The sequence below is a fragment of the Anoplophora glabripennis genome, unplaced genomic scaffold, assembly GCF_000390285.2.
Source record: "Anoplophora glabripennis isolate ALB-LARVAE unplaced genomic scaffold, Agla_2.0 scaffold379, whole genome shotgun sequence".
Lineage (NCBI taxonomy): Eukaryota > Metazoa > Arthropoda > Insecta > Coleoptera > Cerambycidae > Anoplophora > Anoplophora glabripennis.
The window spans coordinates 302100-318722 of NW_019416487.1; the positions used below are offsets into that span (position 1 = coordinate 302100).

The following is a 16623-nucleotide window of genomic DNA, read 5'->3' on the forward strand; positions in this document are numbered from 1 at the left end:
CCATGTTATTTAACGTAAAAAGTTATGTAAGACCCATAAATTTTTTTCTATTTATTTGCGACCGTTTTGTCAATAACAGAAAAAAAACAGTTTTGTTTGAGCCCTTTTAAGGGCATATAACTTCCTAAGGGTGCGTTTTAAGGCACATGTTAATAGGAACTTTTTGGCTTATTTTAATGAGTTATAAACGCAGCAGAAGTTTGGAACCCTATTTTAGAAACACCCTGTATATGTAATAATCCAAAACGACATAAAATACCAACAAAATTAAGCCGCAAATGATACGCATGAAATTAAAATTATAATATGATGTAAAGTTCGGTCTTCTACGAGAGAATATCTGGTATTTTATAGTAAAATTTAAAAGTAGTATTTAGCGAAGCGTTTTTTATGTAGAATAAGTGTATTTCACGTTAAATATAAATATCTACGTTTATTTAATATATCAATAATAGTTGAACTCTCTCAAATCATTAGACATATTTCTTACTTCAACAGATTAGTAGATGAACATTACAATTAGTAAATCTGGCAACGCTGTAGCGAAGAGGTGTCAACGGATCTTTCGCAGGAACCACCCTGTCAAACAACTTTTCATTGTGAAATCCTATAATTAATAATTGTGTTACTCATCCCGTCAAAATATAAGCAAATATAAGCGCACCATTGTATTCTATAAATCATCGCTTAAGATCATAAGTTTTACATGGCCTTTCTCAAGACGGGTCAGATTTTATACGAAGCACTAAAAAAAAGGAAAGTTTTGTGTCTTTATAACGCCATGAAATGTAAATATATTCGACTTTCTTCCAACTGGACCGTACTTGAAAACTTCGATGGTTGCAAAGTTTTATTAGGAATTTTATTACATCCCGAACTCCAGTAAAACTATGAGATTAAATTTACATATTTTATCATTATTGAACTGAACGAAAATTTCGCAAATTTGTTTTTTAATACGGGTCTGGGTATAAGAGTGTGGGTAGCCTCTACGTAAGTAATCCCATAACAACGAAACCCGACAACCGATAAAACTTCATTTCTCCCTGTCCCCATTCCTACGACCAAAGATGGAGAAGTGAGTGGGCCCCGACAATGATTGGAAAATCACAATTTCAAATCTCGCACGACGCCTTACTTAATATTTAAAGTTAACTAACGACTGACGCTCACTTGTTTACGTAATGACAGTCACCTGTTAGACATTTATTATCCCGTTATCTATCTAGATACCTGTGCATCGCTGTCACGTGTGTTCCTCGGTAACAAACAATAATTATTAATGGTATATATGTAATAGGTAAATCAACATTAATTAATTTTTTATAAACATTTTTATGCAAAAAAAACGCATTTTTTTAGTTTTTTGCTTATAAAACCTAAACTAACGAAGCAATCTGAATGTTATAAAGAGGTAATTTGTAGAGAATCGAAATGCGAATAAAACAAGAGGTCGATCGATCCGATGGGATAAATGGAAACGAAGAAAACCCGGAAAATGTAAAGTTTTTTTTTCAAATTCGTAATTTTTTAAGTTGTAAAGCTGACCCTGTGCACAAAAGTAGTGAATTATATGTACTTTAAGTGTGCAAAAAGCAGGCGCTGTCGGACCATTATTTTTGGCATAATTGCAATTTTAATTTTTTGGTGCATTATTGTGCAATATTTCTGGATCCGATTTTAATTTTTCAGTCGGTGATCGTTTTTGGTCACTGAGCAGGTTATGTGGCCGAAAAATACGTGTATTCGTTTATCTACATCAAATGTGGCAATTTTTATTTCTAAATTTGTCAGAGATATGTCGAAATTTTACAAATATTTACCAAATTGCAGTGTACATTTGTTGCCGGCACTCCTCAAACTAGTCACAATCATTTACGTTTGTTTTTTGTATTAATAAGAGTAAAAACATTTTAACAAATATTCGGTATAAATAATGTAAAAATTTAAAGTACTTTAAATGTATTCTATTCATGAAGATGACGTGTGTCATAATTTGTACCTACAGAGGTAAATAAAATAGTACTTAAGTCATTCGTTCACCAAAATATGTCATAAATAAATAAATATAGAAATGATACGTTTTTGCAAGTACCTATAACAGTTAAAAATAAGAAAAAAATCATTTAAAGTACCTAATAGTAATTCTGCTACAAATGGCATCCGTATGGTACTTATAGGAATAGTATTGAGGTAAATATTCAAGTAGTTCGTTCACCTGACGTTTTACGAATTAATTTTTTTTAGATAGATAGTTACTTAAATATCTAAATTTTGTTTCTGTAGAACACGAAATATTATTATTTGTACTAGTCTCGGTAACGATTAAAATATGAAATCATTTAAGTAAATTAGAAAAGACAAAAGCAAACAAATATACTTCTTATGACAGGAACTTCAAACTTGTGTCAAAACCATGACACTTATGAAAAGTAAATTTCTGAATCTAAAAATGATTGGAGTCGTTTGAATGTTGGCAGATAAATTAAAACAAATAAAAACCTCATTGCCTTGGCTGTGACCTACAAAAATATTACCAAAACCTCGGTCAAAACGCCAAAACCGAGTATTTGCAATTACAAGGTAAAATGTGGGTAACACGAACGATTTTGTGATTTGTACTGTTCTTAATTACCTAATTTGGTAAAAAAATCCAAATCCCGTTCAAAGTACGGTTTTAGGTTAAGTTGTACCTACAAGGAAACGGTCAATTTCCACCAACTGCGGCGTGCGAGGTGCGAGAGGATAATAGACAAAATGAAAATAAAATTAATAGTATAAATAGACATTATGTCAAATGAATAATTCGAGTAGGCGACAGCACTGAAAACATCCACAGCATCACATTCTGGGCGTAGGTAAATACGCCTGACGATACCTGCTGGAGGAATCAAAGATGATATCAATGAAAAGGTAGAATTATTCGTTTAGAATTCATCGCGAGCTTGGAAGAACCAACGGAAATGATCTGGTGGCACCAGCCCAGACTGCCAAGCAACAACTTTTTCAATGGATGGTTAATTACAAAGTGCAAATTAGGTTATTTAACCCAAATTCCGATCTAGAGCACATTTGCCGCATTTCTCTCAGGTTTTTTATAACCAGGGCGTAGTGTCGTCGACGTAATACAGCCACTTGTTACTATTTAGGTGGAAAGTCGCACTGCCAAAATAAAAGACCGCTGGAAATTCAGCAGACAACAGCTGATCGACGAAATTCCAGCGCTGACGCGAAGAAGGGCCATTCTCGGCTAGGTCGAGGCTTTTTTTATATTGGGAACCCTTCGCAGTGCAAACCGACATAGTATGATGATTAGTAAGGGCAATTAATCAGCTTACCTGTCTGGTAACGAACGTATCATCCATGTCGAGTTTCCTTCGTTCTCCGCGGTCCATTTCTCTCGGCGTATCCTCGCCACTTTGCGCGTTATTGCTACTAGAGTTTTTCGTGAAAATCCTCGATATTGCACTCCACATTCACGTTAAATTTGCACAAAAATATTACTTTACCCCTAGATAATATCATTGCCCAGCCTACGCATAAACTTGTCGAGTTCTGGACTTTTGAGCCGCTACGAAACTTAAATTATCAACTAAATTAGAATTTGTGGTTAACTACGAACTATTATCACTCATATTATCTTTTGTTACAATTATTTTTTCGTTATTTCACTAAATTTAACAAACACTTACGATGTCTAGTCATAATGAAAACTACCAAACGCTACTGGCGCCGTTCGCGGTACATTGACGAACTTACAAATCGAAAACGACCACAGCGCTCTTGATTCGAATAAGGGCGGGGTTTTTAAAATCGGCACATACACTGCTCGACATAATTAGTGCACTTTTATGGAATATTTTGAATTCAAAAATATATACATATTAAATGAACTGGGAGTTTAAGCATATTATTTGCATTTAGCACCTAATAAATGAATTAAAAAAAAGACATATTTCTTATATCACAACATTTTATTCTTATTATTGACAAATACATATTTATACATAAAATTGACATATATACAATGGACACACGAGTTTAATAATAAAAAATGACACATTTCAACCCTCGAACGAAAGTATTATTACCTACAACAGATTAAAAAAAATAACCGTCTAAAGCTCGTCACTGGTATAAAAACGACTTAGAATTATACTTTATTCAATGGCACCCACAGCTCTTAACCACCATTTTCTTGTATTTTTTCAGGATAACGTTTTGATCGTCCAAAAAGAACAGGACCGAAATCGGATTTAGCTTGGTAGGAGCGCAACAGGGCTTGGGATACCTCCAGGGGTTCATCAAATGGACCAAAGTCTGTACGATTGCGTGGTTGGTCGCATTCATGTGCGCGTTGAGTGGGAAGTTGCACTCTCCTGCGCAATAGTAGGCGGCATAACCGTCGGGGGCTATAATCCAATCCTAAAAAGAATAGTAAGCATTCTAAATAATATATAAATTTGCAAATATATACTATGCCATCATCAGGGGAAAATAAAAATGACAATCATTGGAAAAAAAATGGCTGATTCATTTTTGTGTAAATATAAAAATATTACTAGAATTTTTTTCAAGACATTGTAACAAATTGGGACTTTATTTGTCCTCAGTATTAGTTGATACTGACGAGTAGTAATTAAATCTACGCCAGTAGGTACAAAGTAATGTTTTGTGTTAGTAGGCATTGGATAGCAATGACATTTAAGATATAACATATTTTGTAGGTTATATCTCACAGAGAGACCTACATCAGTAGGTATAAAGTAAAGTTTTATGTAAATAGGCATTGGACAGCACTGACATTTAAGATATAACATATTTTGTAGGTTATATCTCACAGAGAGACCTACACCAGTAGGTATAAAGTAATGATTTGTGTCAGTAGGCATTTGTGGCAGTAAGAAAACATCAGATTTTTCCGATTACTAACCTGCCACTGTAAATCCTTAAAACTGATGTACAACGTCTGTATCCGGCAGCTTCTTCTTCCCTCCGGATCATTGCCTAAAAATAACAACATTAATTAACATTTTACCAGTACGGTTGAAAAACTTACTCTTATATTCATTCGCTATGTTCGGCAAAGGTGTCGACTTCTTGATCCTGGTTTTGGTGTCCCTGGTTGCCCTAGCTTTCACATGATTTGATGCCTTCAGGAAAGCTACCATGAACGGTTGGATCTCGTCCTGAGCTTTAACCGTTACGAGTCCTATGTCTTCGGGCCTAATTTCGTGACCTAAAACGCATTGCCACAACAATAAATAAAATTAGGTAGATAAATAAATTCTAAAGTTTCTTATATCTCTTTTTCACAAATTCACAAAAGATTGTCCGGCCTGATGATTTTTTGTGATGAAAACAACTGTATAAGCTAGTTGATAGAGCTCCCAGATGATGCTGATTAAAAATTCAAGTAAAATTATTCCAAAACAAACTGTAAATGGTACTGAACTGAAATGAAATTTTTCTTTCACATAAAACAGTGGAAAGTTGTTTTTAAACGAATTTTAATTGTATCCTACAAATATATTTTTGAAATTTAATAGCTTTTGAAATATGTCATCAGATAACGCCAGAAATGCTTCGAAATGTTTGTTCGAAAGTGGAGCAAAGATTTTATTATTGTATGGTAGCGGAGGGAAACCAATTTAAACACTTAATAAAATAACATTCTTTCATTCATTGATATTTTGTCTTATTCTTTAAGTGATAATTTTATTGTCATATCCAAACCAAACCAAAATTTAAAAAGTTGTATGCCGGTTTAAGCAGAATTGGAAAAGCTTTAAAATGAAGTGTATCACTCAACATAGGGTGCCATGGTGCCTAAGGAATGTCTTCCAAAACACCAAAACTTACGCTATTCTCCTTAAAAAGAAAATCGACGTGTCTCAGTTTTTTTTTGTTTTTTTTTTTTAATTCTGATACTTTCCAAGTTGGAAGTTTTAACTGGATCACCCTGTATATACTGTTTATAATAGTAGGAACATAGACCACTGTGGGTTAGTACAAAAATTCTGTTTTAAATCTTCTTCTTCTTCTTTTAAAGGGCCTTATTATTTGGAATTTCAATTCAAATCATTTCTAAGACTTCGAAATTAGTACAAGTTTTGAGTATTTTTAATTTTAACCATGTGGTGCCTCATTATGAAATTACTAAATTTTTTTTTTATCTACTTATAGGTGGACAACTTGCTTAAAATTTCTACTCGAGATCTTTAAAAAGAATTAAAAAATTTATTTCAATATCAAGTTAGTGAGTTTTATGTGAATCACCCTGTATAGCATTATTTCAAAGGACAAAAACTCATTATTTTTTCAATTGTACGTTTCCAAGAAGTGTTACACTGTAAACAACAGAGTTAAATTAACATTTTATTGTTATTAAGCAATTAATAAATGCTTGTGTCTAGAAATAGAATCGTTTAATTGATAAATGAAGATGGGACTATTAGTTATGCTGCTCGCATAAACGATATGATAATATTTTTTAACTGATTATACAGGGTGAGTGAGATTTAACGTCGTACCCAAGAATTTGTAATACTTGTAGTGTAGTGTAAGGTGTAGATAAATCTACTGTTTTTAATTTTTAACCAACTCACCGAAAACAAATAAATATACAGGGTGTTCCGAACCTAGTGGTAACTTTCTGAGATGAGAATAAATCAATTTAGATCAAGTTACCTCAGGTACAATTTGGTTCTTTATAAAATTAAGGCCCTTCAAAGAAAATTTTTTAATTTCATTTTTAAGGATATTTCAATGAAATTTGACATGGGGGAGTGTTTGAATGAGTGTTTTTTACCAAAAATATAGAGGTGGCTCGGAAACCTGAAACAGTCTTTTATTTTTTGGCAAAATGCGTATTTTTGTGACTAACTTTAATATAAATAAACTTTAGTCAAACAAAAACAAGACCCTTATTTTCTTGTCCTATTCCGACTACTTATACTTTCTTTTTGTTTTTAAAAAATATCAAGTTTCGTTATTTAAAATTGAAACCTTCACGCAAAAACGCGAAAAAATATTATTTAACACAGGACCGCACTGCTTTTTTATTCAATTAATTTCTACCCAGATTGTCTTAGTCGGGAAAATAAGGGAAAATAATAAAGAATAACATTTTTTCTTTTTTTTTTAACCTGTGAACTTATACAGGGTGATTCACAACTTATCCAAAAAAAATTTGGGAATAAATGTGGCATGAGAAATGGAGTCAATATTGTAAAAAAAATTTTGGGGTAAAATCCTTATAGTTTCCGAGAAAAAAATTATTAAAGTTGTAGTGCTTTCAACCATTATATAGCTGGACAACTGTAGTCTCTAGCGTCATTCGTAATACGCGTGGAGAGCCACGTGGCCTCAGTGACTCAGAACACTGAAATCCGATGTTTACAATAGTTTTTTAGTGTCAAAAATGGCTTGCGTGTATAACAACTTGGAGTTGATGGATATCGTTTTAGTTTATGGTGAAGCAAGAAAACATTTTTATTATGGTGAAGCATTTGTGTTATGGTGAAATAAGACAGCATTTGTGTTAGTTCATAGAAACTGAGTAAAACGGACCCAAATGTGTTGACACGTTGACAATTGTTGTTGTAACATCGGGTATGTCAAATTATTTTATTATTTAAAACCACAAATAAATTTGAACAAAATCAGTTGAGTTTGCTGATATAAAATAGGCGCTATAAAATTATATTTATTCTTTTCCTTGCGAAATTATTTCACCCGCCCGTTTTTATCACTGTCGCCGTGACAGTCGCATTGCGCCAGGTCAGGTTTTACAGTGGACCAGTTTCCAGTGCCGTGCAGAAGTGTATTTTAAAATAATTTTCGAATTGCCGTTTTTGATTTTTTTCTTTACAAAATTGTATTTGTTAGAGTCCCCTGTACATCCAGAATTTTTTTCTGAATCATCCTGTATAACCCTACAGTATTTTTGGAAAAACACATACATTTATCACTATTTTCAAAATCACATTGTAATGTCCGGTTCTTGCAACAGCTAATTATAATAGATCTGAAATCAATACATACCAGGCCTGTCGACGGGATGGACCGACAGGTAGAGGCCCTTGTTGGAGTCCGGAAATGCCACCCAAGTAGCGAGGCACGCGGTGAGGTTGAGGCCTAGCCACCCCGAGAAAGCCGCCGACGTGTTGAGGGCCGATACGTACTCTAACTCGCGTTCACTATAAAAAATAATATTTGTCTCTCAATCAGAAGTCGCTGATATGTGGTAGAAGTAACTTCGGTTTGGAAGCAGATGTAAAAAAAATTTAATTGGCTATGTCCATGGGCGTAGCCAGGGGGGCACGGCCATTCCCACTAAACACGAAACGTAAATGAAACGTTGCAAATGAGATGTTTTACTAAACATTTGAAACATTAACTAGAAACGTTTCTGTTTCATTACAGATGTAGCACTTGAAAACTTATTAATTAGTGAAACATAGCCGAAACGTTACAATTGAAGAGAGTTTGAAACATTACTCGAAACATTCCCTTTCGATCTCGGAAACATAACAGACGAACAACCCTTTGCTATTTTTGCTTATCTTATGGAACATTCGGCATTAGTTAAATTTTGCTCTCAATCCCCAATCCTTCTCAAGCGTTAGTTCATTTGCCTTTGTTATATAAAGACATAATTAGAAAAAAAAATATGGTAGCATATTTATAACACAAGTCTAGAAAAAATGTATGTTCGTGACTTGCGTAGACTGCGCGTAACAGCCCGAGTTTATTTGTTTCCCGTGTGTCGTTTCAATTCGTATTATGTTAGGTTAGGTTTGCGGTTTGTCAGTTTGCTTGGTTTCGTTGTTATTCATCTTTACTTTGACGCTATTTTATGTGATAATTTGTAGTGTGTGCAGTTGTGGTAATTGTAAGTGCATATAAAATAATGAATATTGATGCAAAATGTTTAAAACGATATGTGTAAAGAGATTTCCAATTTTGCGTCACATCTACCTAAACATAGTTATTTATACCCACTACCTATTATAGACAAGAGGACAAGGGACAAGAACTAAGAAAATGGAACATGGAACTAGGTATACGTTTCGATATAATTTGAAGAGCAACTACTTAGTCAGTGAGAACTATTTGAAATATGGATGAATTAAGTGAAATAGACGTCATTTATTTTATATTTTGTACAAATGTTTATATTTGTTTATGTGTATAGGCATGCTTAAATAAAAGAGTTTAGGTATACCTACAGATATTTACTTTATATAATTTTGTATTCTTATTTCTGCTGTATAATTTATTATTATTAAAAGGATATATGTAATATTGACCATGCGTAGAAGAAATTATAACTTTATATTATTTTTCAGTAATGTTATTTGTTTTTCATGTACCTACCATTTTAAGATTCATAATCATAACTAACTTTTTCTAATTATCAGTTCGTCATTGTTACCATATTCATGAAGGTCTCAACATTAGAAAATTTCCATTTCTGAAGCATATTTGAACTATATAAAATGTGTAGCTTTTTTTTAATGCTTCTGATATTGTTTTGTGATATTTTTATCTGTACGATGAATGGCAAAATTCATAATCCATATTAGAAACTTTTTTCAGTGGCTTCTCAAAAAAAAAAGAAATTCTTAGTAAAAGTTGCCGCATCACCAAACTAGAAGAGCATATTTATTTTTTTTAATATACAAGGTAACTTTTTTTAGTTCGAATTAAGTCATTCACAATACAAATAAAAATATCACAAAGGAGTATTAGAGATATTTAAAAAAATACTCGCACTATTTATACTATTTCAAAAACGCTTTTGAAATGAAAATGATCTAAAGTTGAGAGCATTATGAGAACAATATGGTAATAAAATTATTATGTTACTCAAACATTTCTGAAAATATACCGAAACGTAAAACAAAAATATCGAGGGCATAAATGGAACATAAAAAGAATGTTACTGAAACCAATTTTTTGAAACGTTTCATTGGAAACGTATTTTGGGGGGAACATCTTGGGCTTCTAGAACGTTACCAGAACGTTGCATGGATTTTTTATGAAACGTTTCAAGAAAAATGGAAACGTTTCTGGAACATGTCAGAAACTGAAAAATGTTCAGTGGGTTGTTGCTGCATGCTGCACAATATTATTACGCATTTTCTATCCAGTCAAAGCAAAAAGTACTTTTTGAAATTTTATGCCAATAAGTCGCTGATTGCGGAAAACTGTTTAGATTTTAATGTCTGTTTTTTTTTCCACTTCTGGTAAGAATCCTAGCTACGCCAAGGCTATGTCTCGTAGCCGTTGTGGCTGGCGCAATAAATACCTTGAGTGGATTAATATAAACTTATCTATCTATTACTTTTTTAAATATAATTTTGTAAAGACATATCTAGCTGTATAAGTACTTCACGAATTATTTTCCTATATTCCGTGGCTGGGTATAATTGTTTACTTCGTTGGAATACGTAAAATGACTGTCCTATATAGCGAAATTGTAAAATAATGCAAAATCAAAGAAGATACGATAACCTTGCCGCCTTTTATAAAACGTCTAGGCAATTTTTTTAGTCCTTCTACTACCTACTAAGTATGCACTTACCCGTTGTCGGTATTTATCAACTGATACACCGTCACGGTGTACCTGGCGTCTGGACTTTTTGCAGATTCGTCCGCGTTTTTGAAGATCTTCAATTCCGCACCGACAATATCCTCAGCTACCGGCATTTCCGACGTGTTGAACCATAGTCTTTTCCCTCTCTCGTGTCTTACACTACTCACGTGGTGGCCTGAAAAACGCATACGATTCTTTTGAATAACATACAGAGTGTGTCACTTAACATTCCCACTGACATTTAATTTTAAACTATAAGCCTTACTTATGTTTACAAATTAATTTAAAAAATCACAAGTCTGTAAAGGGAGGAAAGGGCACATTAATAAATTGGCAAGTTCTATTCCTGAGTTTTACTCCAGTCGAATTAGACCATAAAACGTAAAACCTTCAAAAAATTATTAGTTAATATCAAAAAAGTAACTCGAAAGAAGTGACGCTAAGTTGGAAAATTGCAAATAAGTAGCAAATTTACGTGTTTTTTTCACTTTTTTTTTACTGTCCACGAAAATCTAGACGGCCTATTGGAAAATTTGTCATTTTATATTATAGGCAATTAAATTATCTACAATTTAGGTCGGTTTTTTTTCAACTGTCGGATAAATTTAAATGTCAGTTAATTCTATGTCTGTCACTTTCTTATACATATATATTTTATGAAAAAGATATAGATTTAACTGGAAAATAAATTTATTAGGTGGATAAAAAATCAGTTTTCGAAAATTGCCCATTATTATTGCAAAAAACGATGGATGTTGATGAAATTTATGGAAAAGACGGTCAATTCAATGACCAACATGTGTGCCAAACGCAGATTCAAATGACCGTAACATAGCTGCTCCAATTATTTGTTAATTAATTGTTTTTTGCGACTAATTGTTTAATAAATAAACGTTAATTTTATAAGTTAATATCGTACATAGAGGTTATAATTAATCCAAAGAAACGTATCGATAAAGAACATTTCAAAAAGTTGAATTTAAGTTGCCCTAACTAACAAAGTAGGTTGTGCAAAACAGCGTTATAAACAAATTGTCAGGCAAAAGCCGCTCGGGAATTCGCTCCTTTTGCATTAAATAAAGCTTATTTTTACGATATTTCCGCGTTCAAGTTTTATTTTACAGTTAACAAATTGTTGAAATACGACTTTAGATACCTTAAATTGTAGGTAATTTAATTGCCTACAACATAAAATGAATTAATTAAATTTGCCACTTATTTACAATTTGCCAACTTAGCGTCACTTTTTTCGAATAACTTTTTTTGATATTATATTTATCATTCGTCATATCTTACCAGTCATAAAGCGTAATAAAATGTATACTAATAATTTTTTAAGTATTTAATAATAATTAATAATTTAAGTATGTAATATTTTTCCCGAAAATTTGGAGTTTTAAATATTTTAAGTTCCGAAGCTTTAATTAAAAATTTTTGAAATAGATCCTACCTATAAAATAATATTAATTAATATTTCTTTCTTCAATTAATTCGCTTTTAAAATGACAAAATCATAAAATTCTACCCACTGCAATCAAAACTTTGAACTAGTTTAATACATTTGAAATAAAGCAAAAATATAGATTAGTCAAAAATAAGTACTGATGACTATAGCTAATAATTTTCTGCCGAATAACACAGGATATATTGTTTTTTCAAAGAACCTTATTCTTCTCGGCTATATATTTTTTCGCATACTCTTATTCGGCGGGACTTTTTATACACGTCTACATTTTGTTTTCCATCGAAATATCTTAATAGCAGGAAATAAATATCAATGAAAATATAATTATTACAAAAAACATATTTTAATGGGTCACTTTGTAGCAGGAAGTACTAGCATATTATTTTTATAATTAGTCATAAATTTAGTTATAAATTTGAATTTCTAAGTAGCATAGCAAGTCAAATGAATTAAATCGATATTGGTATGCATAAAATGAATATTGGAATTTCCATAGAATATCTAAATCGACGCAGTTTCACGTGCTAACCTAAACAAAAACAAACAGGCCTAAAATAGAGAGATTTATGCAACAAATCAAGAACATTCAGGTCAAAACTGGTAGCAAAAGAGGAATAATACAGGACTAGTACGTAGGTATTGTAATCAGTTTATCTTTGCGACGAAAATGTTTTAAAATTGACAATATTTAAAAAGGTTGTGCAATTTCTAACATATTTTAAAGAATTTCTTATTTCATATTAAACCTATTATTTTTTAATGCGCATAATGGAATGGAAGATTAACAGTTCAGAGATTTACAGAACTGTCTATTATAAAAAAATACGCCGCCGCTAAACAAGAAAAATCTAATTGCTGCCGAACTTACCTATGCTCTCAAAAGTCATAATAACGTCGCTCTGATCGATCTGTTGCTGTTCTTCGCCGCTAAAACTCAGATCCGCGCTGCGCTTCGCCCTGTTATTCTCGTCGTTCTCGTCCTCCATGAGGCTCCTGTATATATCCAGGAGGAACCTAGGCGCGGACTTCTTCAGCGGGCTCCTGATGATCTTCCTGGGCCTGTTCGGCAGTCCCAACAGGTTCAGGATCTCCAGCTCCATCTCCTTCTTCTCGGCCTGGGTCATGAGTCGGTCTATGGCCGTCTGATCGTATCCATTGTCGATGTAGATAGCCGCCTTGGGAGTGGAAGAAACCACGCAAACTTTCAGCAGAGCCGCACACAACACCGCGGTTATCACAGAAGGCATATTTGTACTGTTAGTCGTTTGTTTGTTAGTGTTGACGAGTTAATTGGCAACGCCAACGCCGCTATGTTTCGTGTAAAATTGTGGACGCGACGGGACGGACCTCGCTACATTCTCTCGGCTTGCGGGCAGGTATTTGAACAGGTTGGTAGATGGAAACGGGTATGCGGCCCCCACCTTCCCTGTTTACCTAAGGTTAGGTAAGAGGTAGCCCAAGTTAGAGGTATTTATAAGGAATTCGACGTAAGACATTTCGTATTTTTGGCGCTTTTAGGCGGGTATCTACCGGAATTTAAAAATGTGGCTTGCGGAGGGGGGATGTCAACAGGTCACAGTTGTTTTTTTAAAGAGGGATTTAAAATGTCTGTTAGCACACCTTCAGTCGGTTTTTGTTCATTGTTCTTCATAAAACTTCCTGCAATTGTATTTTTGAAATCTGCGGAAAATTTCATTTCAAACGTCATAAATAATTGGATTTATAGAAAAACATGTACATATAAGTCAAACGAATAGTTACATATAATTATGTATAGCCATATCAGTCACTAAATACTAAATTTACTCATATTATGTGTATAACTTTTAAGAGTATACACATATGAGTAAGAGGATTTTATTCTATTTTTTGTCATCAGTAGCGGCAGAGTACGCCATCTATAGCTGGTGTGGCAAACGACACACTCAGAAACCACATATCATAGAATAATAATTAAGGAAACTGCATGGAAAGAGCTCTATTTCTATTCTCTAATAGATACCAAAAGAGGCGCCGCTGTAACGCGACTTGGCGGGAAGTAAAGAGTTATCAATCTATAAATCTATTTTACTATTATAAACTAAACAATGCTTTTACTAATCTGTGGTATTTATTACCAGAGAAACCCGAACTACATGACCTTCGAATTCAACCAGACTATATTCTTTGAATATTTGCAATATACTTTTTAAAATATTACATTACCGGCAATGAGAATCCCAAAATAAAAACAGGAAATCTATAAAATATTTTTATTTGGTAGAATTTATCTAAATTATCTGACAAAAAGTAATCATATGATAATGTAGTTTATAGACAAAAATATGTTCACAGAAGCTAAAAAAAACATGAAAACCAAAATTTTAGGAATTACAATATGAAACCAGCTATTTTTAAATTTTAAAGAAATAATTGATTTCATTCTCGTCTTGGCTCTCCATTTTTAAATGCTTAGCACAAGCAATCAGGACCCAAACATAAAATTTAGTATCTTTTGCCAAACATTTTTTAACATAAATCTATTTACTTTTCAAATGTGTGATCCTACACGTCAAATTATCGCAATCGCAGTTTCAAAAAGAAGTCCTTTATTTACACTGCACATGAGAAAGGTTTTTATATAAAATTCACCTGAATGTGATGTTGGCTTTACAAAAACTATTTTATTAGAAACTCGGGAAATATTTATTGAAACGTATAACTCTATAACTCCTTTCATCGAACAATTAACATCCTAGTAATAAACAAAATCACTTAACATACTTTTCCATAAATTTTTTATGAAAGTCTGATCTCAACGAATCATTAATAAACACATTGGTCTTCTTCTCGGGTTCCGATTTAGCACAGTTCTTAAACACAACATCGTCATCCCATCTCCTTTTAACTTTATGGTCACTTTTCGCAGACCCCGACGAATAATGTGTAAGCAACGGGTTGCCGCTTAAGATATTTTCCATTCTTATCCTTTCTTCCTCTTGTCGTCTTTCGATTTCCTTTTTTGCTTGATCCATCGCTCGTTCTTTCTTGATCTTATTTAATTCGGCTAGAAGAGCTTCGGTGTCGTCCTCGTCGTCGCTGGATTCTGAGTCTTCTTCGTCCAGGGGATCATCCGCGTCCAAACTTGCAGCAGGTACTTGATCGAGCTTGAGCTTCTTGTAATGGTCTGCGGTCCTGGTTGCAGGTCTTTTATCTCTCTCGCGTTCTTCTAATTCCCTTCTGAAATCTCTGGTTCTAGTTTCGTCGACAGTTCCTTGACCTGGTTCCCTACAAGATACAACAGTTTGTAAAAAAAACAGGAACGTAAATATAACGTGAAACTAACCTATATTTTAATTTCGTGTGCCCTGGCAAATCTCTGCTGGAATATTGTCTGGAGATGGCACTCAAGTCTTTTTCGTTTCTTCCTTGGCCCCCTCGGGCTGGTTCGAAGGTTGGACGGGCCGCTGTGGTCATTTTTGTTCAATTATCAAAATATCGAACTACACGGAATTGATAGAATTTTGACATTTCGTCATAGACAGTGCTGCCAACAGAACAGAACAAAAAACTTAATTTGCTTTCCCAGAATTTAAACTTTAACATTTTGTCATGTGTTGGCGTAGGTTTCTCTGTGCATATAACCTACAAAGTAGGTTAGTATACCATTGCTTGACAATTTTTAAAAATATTTCATCTTTCAGATCGACTTGTAGGCAACCTGGGTGCAACCCATAAGAGTAAATAAATAAGAGAATTTATTGGATAGGGCGGACGGATCATGCATTCACTGAGGCCATCTCGCGTTGGTGCAGCAAAACATTGTCCTTTATAGAAATTGGTAAACAGAAATCTGCAACCACAGATCGAATTCTGGTATAACTAATTTTGTTACAAGTCACTTGCAGTTGCAATATTTGTGTGTAAACGTGTACCGTTTAATGTTAAGTTAGAAACACAATTTTAAACAAATGAAACATGAAAATGTAATCAAAATAACAAATGTTTGGATAAAGGGACAAGAAATAAAAACAACGTTGCAGGTATTAAATACTCGATATATTTTTTTCATACAATAAAGTAAAAATTAAATAACACAGTTGTACAAATAATCTTACATAGTGCATAATTGAATTATACAAAAATATACAGTTAATACATACATCCTTAATATAAAATAAACGATACAACCGATCAACTGTCATGAGGTAAAACAATGGAAAAATATAACACGACTGATTATTAACTTAATAAAACGACTTTATTTGGCAAATTATAATTTAATGGAATTAGCTTAAAATGTAAAACTAGAATTTGACTAACGATGACTACATAAATTTCATTTTTATTTCATAGTGTCTCACAGCCCACACAACATTTAGGACATTCATATCTCAATAATAACGCGTAATCTTCCTGCACTACTCCCGTTTAAAAAAAAATTTTTATTTCTTAAAACAAATGAAAAAATAAAATATATTTAATCACTAAATAACAAATTATAAGGTATTGCCCGCTTTAAGAACGTCCACAGTACGGATTCGAGTAAAAAAAATAGATAAGAACTTTTTTGCAT

The 16623-nt window shown here is 33.1% G+C and overlaps 3 protein-coding genes across 7 annotated transcripts in view; all 3 read right to left on the minus strand.

Moving 5' to 3' along the window:
* LOC108906198 (patronin) overlaps window positions 1-3710 on the minus strand; it is a 122984-nt gene extending 119274 nt beyond the window's left edge. For all 5 annotated transcript variants that reach the window (XM_023454705.1, XM_023454702.1, XM_023454706.1 and 2 more), the window contains exon 1: window positions 3339-3710. In XM_023454705.1, the coding sequence (XP_023310473.1) occupies window positions 3339-3476 (138 nt within the window). In that variant the 5' untranslated portion in view covers window positions 3477-3710. The remainder of the gene's footprint in view (window positions 1-3338) is intronic.
* Window positions 3711-3965: 255 nt separating this feature from the next.
* On the minus strand, window positions 3966-13436 carry LOC108906192 (protein 60A-like). Its single transcript, XM_018709397.2, has 6 exons — window positions 12937-13436; window positions 10592-10778; window positions 8047-8201; window positions 5060-5239; window positions 4934-5007; window positions 3966-4425 (listed from the first exon to the last, which is right to left on the minus strand). Exons 1-6 carry the CDS (start codon window positions 13313-13315, stop codon window positions 4165-4167), a joined length of 1236 nt encoding a protein of 411 aa, XP_018564913.1. The 5' UTR covers window positions 13316-13436; the 3' UTR covers window positions 3966-4164.
* A 957-nt stretch (window positions 13437-14393) lies between these two features.
* LOC108906193 (protein CWC15 homolog) lies at window positions 14394-15590 on the minus strand. The gene is made up of 2 exons (XM_018709398.1): window positions 15394-15590; window positions 14394-15335 (listed from the first exon to the last, which is right to left on the minus strand). The coding sequence occupies exons 1-2, from the start codon at window positions 15522-15524 to the stop codon at window positions 14819-14821; spliced, it is 648 nt and encodes a 215-aa protein (XP_018564914.1). The 5' UTR covers window positions 15525-15590; the 3' UTR covers window positions 14394-14818.
* Window positions 15591-16623: the final 1033 nt, after the last annotated feature.